At 49.5% G+C, this 10,097-nt stretch overlaps 1 protein-coding gene across 1 annotated transcript; it reads right to left on the reverse strand.

Annotated features, from left to right (window-relative positions):
* Positions 1 to 8,839: 8,839 nt before the first annotated feature.
* On the reverse strand, positions 8,840 to 9,595 carry LOC123041508 (heavy metal-associated isoprenylated plant protein 47-like). The gene is made up of 2 exons (XM_044464106.1): positions 9,454 to 9,595; positions 8,840 to 9,327 (listed from the first exon to the last, which is right to left on the reverse strand). Exons 1-2 carry the CDS (start codon positions 9,457 to 9,459, stop codon positions 8,950 to 8,952), a joined length of 384 nt encoding a protein of 127 aa, XP_044320041.1. The 5' UTR covers positions 9,460 to 9,595; the 3' UTR covers positions 8,840 to 8,949.
* Between the last annotated feature and the right edge of the window lie 502 nt (positions 9,596 to 10,097).

The following is a 10,097-nucleotide window of genomic DNA, read 5'->3' on the forward strand; positions in this document are numbered from 1 at the left end:
AGCCTAATCTCAACCTCAGGCAGACTCGATGGGTCGAAATGATTCAAGAGTACAATCCGAGTATCGAGTATACTCCAGGCAAGGCTAATGTGATTGCTGACGCTTTGAGCAGAAAAGCATATTGCAACAGTCTGATTCTCAAGCCTTATCAACCCGAGCTTTGTGAAGCCTTCCGCAAACTTAATCTGCAAGTTGTTCCTCAAGGTTTCCTCGCCAACCTTCAAGTCTCTCCTACCTTAGAAGACCAGATTCGCCAAGCCCAACTTCTTGATGCTATGGTGAAGAAGGTGAAGATTGGTATTGCAAAGAGTCAGTCCAAGTACAAGTGCTACCGACTTGATGATAAGGACACTCTCTTCTTCGAGGATCGAATTGTTGTGCCCAAAGGTGAACTTCGTAAAATGATCATGAACGAGGCTCACAACTCTCTCCTCTCCATCCACCCTGGTAGTACGAAGATGTATCAGGACCTAAAGCAAGCCGATTGGTGGACTCGAATGAAGCGCGAGATCGCTCAATTCGTGAACGAGTGTGATGTCTGCAGAAGAGTGAAGGCAGAACACCAAAGGCCAGCAGGTCTCCTCCAACCTCTTGCCATTCCAGAATGGAAGTTTGACCACATTGATATGGACTTCGTGACTGGGTTTCCAAAGTCCAAGCGTGGCAATGATGCTATATTTGTTGTCATCGACAAGCTCACCAAAGTGGCTCACTTTCTGCCTATCAAAGAGTCGATCACTGCAGCTCAATTGGCGGAACTCTATACCTCTCGCATTGTCTCTCTGCACGGTATTCCTCAAGTGATATCTTCAGACCGTGGCAGCATCTTTACCTCCAAGTTTTGGGATTCTTTTCAGAAGGCCATGGGCACCAACATCCGCTTCAGCACAGCTTTCCATCCTCAAACAAGCGGTCAAGTCGAGCGTGTCAACCAAATTCTTGAAGATATGCTCAGGGCTTGTGTGATCTCCTTCGGCATGAAGTGGGAGGATTGTCTTCCTTATGCTGAATTCTCATACAACAACAGCTTTCAAGCAAGTTCGGGCAAGGCCCCCTTTGAAATTCTATATGGCAGGAAGTGCCGTACCCCTCTCAACTGGTCTGAAACCGGTGAACGTCAGCTACTGGGTAATGACTTAATCACAGAAGCAGAAGAAATGTGCAAAGTCATTCGTGATAACCTCAAAGCAGCCCAGTCCCGCCAGAAGAGCTACTATGATAGTAAGCACCGTGATCTGGTTTTCGAGATCGGAGATCATGTTTACCTCCGTGTCTCTCCCATGAAAGGTACTCGTCGCTTCGGTATCAAAGGGAAGCTTGCCCCTAGATACGTGGGACCTTTCAAGATTGTCAGCAAGAGAGGCGACCTCGCCTATCAACTCGAGCTTCCTTCAAACTTTGCAAATGTTCATGATGTGTTCCATGTCTCTCAGCTTCGAAAGTGCTTCAAGACTCCTGACCGCACCGTCAACTTCGAGGACATTGAGCTCCAAGAAGATCTCTCTTATCGTGAGCACCCAGTTGCTATTCTCGAAGAGACTGAACGCAAGACTCGCAACAAATCAATCAAATTTCTCAAAGTTAAGTGGTCTCACCATTCCGACCGTGAAGCTACCTGGGAACGCGAGGATCACCTCCGTTCTGAGTACCCGGAGTTCTTTCAGTCCTAGATCTCGGGACGAGATCTTTTCGTAGTGGTGGAGTGTTGTAACGCCCCAGATATACTTTCCATATTTGTATCCAACTCTTGCCGTCTCCGGCGCTAAGTTATATTTATTTCTCGGGTTTGGGTTTTTGTCTCCGCGTGTTGTTTTTCTTTTTCGTGCATCTCTTATCATGTCATCACGTGCATTGCATTTGCATACATGTTCATCTCATGCATTCGAGCATTTTTCCCCGTTGTCCGTTTTGCATTCCGGCGCTTCGTTCTCCTCCGGTGGTCATTTCTACCTTTCTTTCGTGTGTGGGGTTTAAACATTTCCGGATTGGACCGAGACTTGTCAAGTGGCCTTGGTTTACTACCGGTAGACCGCCTGTCAAGTTTCGTATCATTTGGACTTCGTTTGATACTCCAACGGTTAACCGAGGGACCGAAAAGGCCTCATGTGTGTTGCAGCCCAACACCCCCCAAATTTGGCCCAAAACCCACCAAACTCTGCTCCATGTCCTAGAGCGTTCGATCACGATCGTGTGGGCGAAAACCGCACCTCATTTGGACTCTCCTAGCTCCCTCTATGCCTATATATACACCCCTCCGTTTTCGGATCTCTCCCTCTCCCCGAAACCCTAAAAAAAAAAAGATTTCCTTCCTCCGCCGCCGACGGACGTGTCCGGATCGGACCGGACACCGTCCGCCCCGCCGCCGCCAGCCAACCGCGAGCCGCCAAGTGGCGCCTCGGGTCCCCAGTTCACCGCCGACGCCCGGGGCCCGCCAGGCCCACGAAGGGCCCTCCCCGGCCCGCAGTCTCCCCGCCGCCTCCTCCTACGTCCGCCGCCGCCACCTCCGGCGCCGGTGGCCGCCGCCGCCGCGGGCCGCCGCGCCCCCGACCGGAGTTCGTCGCCGCGTCGCCGCGGGCCGCCGCGCCCGACCCCGCTCCGCCCCGCTGCCATCTCCGGTGGTCGCGGCTCCGCCACCGCCCGGCGCCGCCGTCCCGGCCACCGGACGCCGCCCCGCCGGCCGTCGTCCCCGCCTTCGCCGGCGTCGCCTCGGGAGGCGCGCCCCGACCCGGCTGCTACAGTGCCCGAACCCTAGATCTGAGATCTAAACCGAGGGTTGACTTTTTCCCTCTCCCTCTAATTTTTATGCATTCTTTGACTGCTTGTATCTCCGCAACCGAAACTCCGTTTTGGGCATATAATATATCAAAATCTTCGTCTCGACATGTACATCATTTCATTCCATTGCATAATTTGCATTTGAGGTCATCTTGATACCCAAAATGCTGTGAGAAGGAGGCTTCGTGAGTTAAATTGCAGATCCGTTAGTTCATCTTGCACTTTTGTCATTTTTGCTATATTTAATTCGTGCATGATATGCCTGTGCCCCTTTGGGATGTTTTGTGAAGCATTTTGTCTTCTTTCCAGAGGTGCCACCCATGCATTTTTAGGATGTGTGTGTTGTCTTGTGCAAGCTTGCGAAGAGAGGTACCTGAGATTGCAGATTTCAGGGACTTAGTGATTTTCACTAAGTCTGGGATATTTTAGTTCATGATGCCATATGTCCAGCTTGTTTCCTAGTGATCCGTGCCTCTTTTGAGGATGATCAGTAAGGGAGTTTTGATATTTATGTCATGCTCTATCCATCCATGTCTTTGTTGGCATTTGTGGAGTGCTCTAGGTTGACTCAATCGAGCTCAACTTTTGCTTCGTTGTTAATCTGGGCAGATCGTCAACTTGTTTGCGATTTCGCCGATGCTACCGTTAGTGTTCCATGCATGCTATGCCTTTGTTCTTGCCATGTGTAGCTAGCACTTTGTGCCTTCTTGCTGGTTATATGCTTTCCTTGCCATGACTTGCACCGTAGTGAGTGCATCGAGCTCGTTTACATGCCTTCGTGAGTTAAATTTCAGCATGTCTCAGTTTTCACTAAGTCTGAAAACTGATTGTGTTCGAGCGATGTTCGTGAGCTCGGTAGAGTATTTTGTGAACCCTTTTGGCCCCAGGTCACTTTGGGTGTTTTATTAAGCTTGTTGAGTAGCTCCATGCCATGTTCTTACTTGTCATGTTCAGGTTTCCTATCATGTGGTTTTGCTGCTCCGAAGAGAGCTTCGTGATCTGAAATTTCAGACTAGTGTTAATTTCACTAAGTCTGAGATCTGTTTTGCATTTGCGTTTTAGCCATGCTTGTTTGAACCTCTTAATGGATGAATTTGCCTATGGCTCAGTGCTAGTGTTTTGTCAACCATCTTGTGTACATCACTGCCATGTATTTTGTTTTCTTGTTTGGTGGCTGTAGCATGTTCTTTTCGTTGCATTTAGATGCCTACTTGCTGTTAATCGCAGACCGGTGTCATATCTTAAAACGCTTGCCATTTCTAAACCGTAGCTCCGATTCCTTTGATCTTTATATCGTTTTCAAGCGATTTCATCCCCTCTATCCAGTGGCACACTTGGTTTTCCAAGTTGATGCCAGGTTCATGCATTTCCTGTCATATCTTGCATTTTGCATCCCGCATCGCATCCCGCATAGCATATCGTCATTTCATCATATTGCTTGGACTTGCCCGTGGTTGATTGTATCCTTGTTGCTTGTTTGTCTTGTTGGGTAGAGCCGGGAGACGAGTTCGCTACCGAGGAGCCCGTTGAGTTTGCTTGTGAGGATCCAGTCAACTCTGACAACTGTGCAGGCAAGATGATCATACCCTCGAAATCACTACTATCTTTGCTATGCTAGTTTGCTCGCTCTTTTGCTTTGCCACTGCTACGATGCCTACCTTTTGCTTGTCAGCCTCCCAATTGCCATGTTGATCCCCTAACCCACCATTGTCCTAGCAAACCGTTGTTTGGCTATGTTACCGCTTTGCTCAGCCCCTCTTATAGCGTTGTTAGTTGCAGGTGAAGATTGGAGCCGTTCCTTGTTGGAACTTTTATTTACCTGTTGGGGATATCACAATATATCTTACTTAATTAATGCATCTATATACTTGGTAAAGGGTGGAAGGCTCGGCCTTATGCCTGGTGTTTTGTTCCACTCTTGCCGCCCTAGTTTCCGTCATATCGGTGTTATGTTCCCGGATTTTGCGTTCCTTACACGGTTGGGCTATTATGGGAACCCCTTGACAGTTCGTCTTAAGTAAAGCTCTTCCAGCAATGCCCAACATTGGTTTTACCATTTGCCACCTAGCCTTTTCTTTCCCTTGGGTTCTGCAGACTCAAGGGTCATCTTATTTTACCCCCCCCCGGGCCAGTGCTCCTCTGAGTGTTGGTCCACCCGTCAGCTACCGGTGGCTACCAGGGGCAACTCTGGGCTGGCCTACCCGTACCTAGGACAATCTGAGTGTGCCCTGAGAAAGAGATATGTGCAGCTCCTATCGGGATTTGTCGGCACATTCGGGCGGTGTTGCTGGTTTAGTTTTACCTTGTCGAAATGTCTTGTTGTACCGGGATACCGAGTCTGATCGGAATGTCTCGGGTGGAGGTCTATTCCTTCGTTGACCGTGAGAGCTTGTCATGGGCTAAGTTGGGACTCCCCTGCAGGGATTGAACTTTCGAAAGCCGTGCCCGCGGTTATGGGCAAATGGGAATTTGTTAACGTCCGGTTGTAGAAAACCCGAAGTTGACCTTGTTTAAAATACGTCAACCGCGTGTGTAACCGTGATGGTCTCTTTCCGGCGGGGCCCGAGAAGTGAACACGGTTGTTGGAGTTATGCTTGACGTAGGTAGTCCAGGATCACTTCTTGATCATACTTTTATCGATCGTGCTTCGCCTTCTCTTCTCGCTCTCTTTTGCGATTGTAGCCACCACATATGCTAGTCGCTTGCTGCAGCTCCACATATTTTTGCCTTATCCATTCCCATGAGCTTAAATAGTTTTGATCGCGTGGGTGTGAGATTGCTGAGTCCCTATGGCTCACAGATACTACAACTCCAGATGCAGGTCCAGGTGATTCTGCTCCAGTTGACGATTACGAGCTCAGGTGGGAGTTCGACGAGGACTCTCAGCGTTACTACGTGTCCTTTCCAGATGATCAGTAGTGGTGCCTAGTTGGGGTTATCGATTCAGGACCTTGTCGCATGTTGGGGGTCTTTTCTATTTTGGCACCGTAGTCGGGCCATGAGTGATTTGTTTGATGGATGTTATTTATGTACTCTGATGTGACGTGGCGAGTGTAAGCCAACTATGTTATCTCCCCCCTTTTATTATATATTACATGGGATGTTGTAATGATTGCCTGACTTGCGACATTGCTTTCAATGCGGTTATGCCTCTAAGTCGTGCCTCGACACGTGGGAGCTATAGCCGCATCGAGGGCGTTATATTGCCGAAGCCCTCGTGTCGGTGCAAACGAATCCAAGATGACTCCATTGAATTTAACGGATATCTCACAGTGGTGACACATGACATTATCCATTGTACCCACTGGTGAGAGAAGCCCAACTTGATCATCGCTTGCTCCAAGAACCCCCAATCCACCCTGTCATATGCCTTTGAAAGGTTCAGTTTGTACGCACAAAAACTATTTTCAGGGTTTTTCTCATGCTGAATAAAGTGCAGGCACTCAAAGGCTAGGAGCGCATTATCAGTAATCAGGCGCCCGGGGACAAAGGCACTTTGGTATGGTGATATGATCTCATCAAGCACGGGACGCAATCTGTTTACTAAACACTTAGCAACAATTTTGTAAATGACATTACATAGGCTTATAGGCCTGAAGTCAGTGAGGCGAACTGGGTCGTCGACCTTTGGAATTAGAACAATTACTGTATCATTTACTCCTTGAGGCATGTTACTTGTTCGGAAAAACTCTCTGACAGCCATTACAATTTCCTCCTTCATCACTGCCCAGTTTTTCTGAAAAAACCTTGCTGGAAATCCATCCTTCCCCGGGGCTTTCAGTGGCCCCATTTGAAACAAGCTGTCAGATATTTCTTTTTCTGTGAACTCAGCACATAAACGATTATTCATTTCTTGTGACACTTTCTCTTCAAATAAAGACAAAACTGGCTGCGGGTCAAGACTGTCATCACGAGTAAACAAGTTTTCAAAAAAAGAAGTGGCCATACCCCCCATTACCTTACTGTCACCATGGCTGCAGCCCGCTGCATCAATCAGGCGTTTGACCTTGTTCCTGCGTGCACGCCATTTGGCTCGGTTCTGAAAAAACTTGGTATTCCGGTCACCATTTCTTAGCCAGTCAATACGGCTCCGTTGCATCCACAACATCTCTTCACGATATAAAAGTTCCTGCATATGATCAGAGACCTCTCGGATTTCATTACGGTCAGCATTCATATTCATCAATTCTTCCAACCGGCATCTACAACGTTCAAGCTCCTGTGTGATGTTACCAAATTTCTTTTTGCCCCAGGCATGCAGCTCAACCATGAGCTTTGTTAGTCCTGCCCGTACATCACCTAAACTGAATTTACGGCCAGCTTGCTCCCAGACTGCGGCAACTTTCTCAGGTAATGTAGGATCACGTTCCCAAAATGCCTCATACCTACGGAATTTGCATCGGATGTCACGGGTATCTTCCTTTATACATTCCAGCATGAGCGGTGTATGATCAGAGCACGGCGATACATTGTGCACCTCCCGCGCTTCAGAAAAGATGTCACGCCACTTGTTGTCCGCCACTGCACGATCAAGCCTTACACGCACATTTTTCCTCCCATGTTGTTTATTATCATATGTAAACGGTAAGCCAGAGAAACCAAGATCAACAAGCTCACAGACCTCCAGCATATCACGGAATGCCAACATCTGCCCTTCATTGCGTGGTGTAAGCGAGAAATGTTCAAACGACCACATAGCTTCGTTGAAGTTACCTATAACACACCATGGCAAATCAGATGATTGTTTCAGAGTTCTCATTTGTGTCCACATGCGGTGTCTATTTTCCACACGTGGTTCCCCATACACACAAGTCAGCCGCCACAGAGGGTCATGCTCGGAGAGTCGCACATGCGCATCAATATATCTTTCACTAGCAGATTGAACTTCCACATGCAAACTTTCGCACCAAAAGAGGGCCAGCCCTCCACTCAAACCATCACTGCTAACTCCAGAAAAACCTCTTAATCCTAACCTACCACACAGACGTTTAACTTTTTCCGAACTTTGTCTAGTCTCACACAAGAAAACTAACTTTGATTTTGTAGCTTTTACCATGCCAACAAGTTCGCGAACTGTCGGTTTGTTGGCCACCCCCCGACAGTTCCAGCTTATACAATTCATTGCTCCTGACGGGGCGTCTCTTGCGACCCCGTCAGTTTACCGGCGGCCCCTGAGCCGGTTGCCTCCATGTTGTTCGATCCCATCTCCTCCGTCACCATAGGTACCGCATCTGCATCGCTTGTACCCTTGAGCTTTGGCTTCTTCGGCGTCCCTTCGGCCCTCCTGTCTTCCTTGTTCGCATTGGTGTGCAGCACCATGGCCGTGCCCTGTGTATCCTTCCACTCCGTAACTGAAAGATCAGGAGCTTTCCTTTTGTCATGTGCTCCTGGATTTATCTGCATGCCCAGGCATACATCATATGCATCATCGGCCACCTCCGTGGTCTTTTCTTCTCCCTGTGTAGCAAAGACGATCGCCGGGGCATTAGGGCTCGCCGCTGGCATGGCCGCAGTTTCCCCCTTAGAAGGCTTCAGGCGGGCGGCGGCCGCTATGGGAGCCCCTTTTTCGCCCCCACCAACTTCCGGGTTCACCTTGGCATTCTCTAGCACGCTAGCAGACGGCAGCTCGGGCGACGTCATCGCGGCCAGGCTTGTTTGAAGGGGAGATCGTCGACTGGTAGAACGACCTCGATCAGGTGGTTCTCGGGATTTGACGTGGATTGCAGCAGCGGGCCTCCATCCCTTTAGGTATGGGCAGGACGGGGCCTCCAACTCCAAGTGCTTGACGGAGGGGTTGGGGTTCGTAGCTCCATCAGACTCCTTCCTCCGTATGAAAGATGCAGTCTCAATCTTTGTCTCTCCAATCTGGTGAGTAACTAGTCCGCCACGAGCACGCAGCCCCGGCAGAGAACAGGCGGACATGGCCGCAGCAGGTCCATAGCCCTCCCCTAGGGAGGACATGGAAACGGCGCCGGCGGCCTCGAGGACCGATCCGGCGAGTGGTGGCGGCGGCGCCAGGGTTGTCGCCCCAGAATCGCCTAACCCTAGCATAACGATTCGGCGACCACCAATATATATTTATTTCTTCCTCCAATTAATTTATAAGTACATGTATGCAACTATAGTTGCTGACAAAACTAAAGTATGTCAAAAATCAAAATCGTTCTCTGGCAGTTACATGGTCCGGCAGTTGCTAGGCTGTTCCTCGCAGACGACCATGTGCGGCGGGTATTGGTGGTGGTGGTAGTAGCCGGCCGGCGCCGGGGAGTAGTAGTACTGCGGCGGGTTCACCGGCACGGCCGGCTTCGGTTCCTCCTCCTTCTCCTCCGGTTTCTTCACTTCTTCCACCTTGATGATTTGGGCGTGACCGAGCTTCTTGCGGAGGCAGCTGACGAGGCACACCGGGTCGATGCCGTCGCCGACCACCTCCAGCTGGTCCCTCGCGTCGCCGGTTATGCCCATCGACGTCACCCCGGCAGCTCTGGAGGCCAGCGTCAGTGCTTTCGACCGGCTCTTGTCGCACGACATGCTCAACTGGATGACAATCTTTTGCTGCAACAAGAAGGAGAAAAACGATGGATCAGTCGTATGCTTCAGCTTCAGAGTAATGTATTGCTTGCTCAAAATTAAGCTAGGTGCAGCACGAGAATGGGAGCAGAAACGGAATAGGTTCCTCACCTTCATTTCGCGTGCTGCTGGTTTGGTAGATGCCAATCAATTGGAAATAGAAAACGAGGCTAGATTCGAATTTGGTTTGGGTAGCTACTGATCGATCTTCGGCAGATGCAGGTAATGCAACCAAGGGCTGTCTTGGTGCTAGTAGCTTGCGATGATTTTGTGAAGGGAATAGCTATGGCCCCTCTCCTTATATACACACGCAAGCAGTGGTCGTGGGTGTGGGAGCAGAGAAGCAGAGTTATCAGTATCAGGACCGATCCAACGCAGATCCGTAGCAGCAGCAGCAGCACTGCAGCAGTTGAGCTCCGAGTGAGTAAACAACTGCCCACCAACTGAGCAAAAGTAGCCATGCATGTAGTAAACGCGTCCTCATCACAAGCTCTCGGTTGAATTCTCCGATCACAAAGGCATTACACAACACAATGATTGGCCGCGTTGCACTCGCCGCTGCAGACATAACGGCGTAGACCGAGTCGATCCGTTAGTTAACAGCATGAAAAGACAAAATACATGGATACAATACAATAGCTCACGTTCAACTGATCAGCGGTCCTCGATCAGCTCAATCAATGATCGCTAATGTTATTCCTACGCAAACTGTAGGGACTAGCTGATTTTTAGATTGCAACCATCCCGTGATCTTT

Source organism: Triticum aestivum, chromosome 2B, assembly GCF_018294505.1.
Source record: "Triticum aestivum cultivar Chinese Spring chromosome 2B, IWGSC CS RefSeq v2.1, whole genome shotgun sequence".
Classification (NCBI taxonomy): domain Eukaryota; kingdom Viridiplantae; phylum Streptophyta; class Magnoliopsida; order Poales; family Poaceae; genus Triticum; species Triticum aestivum.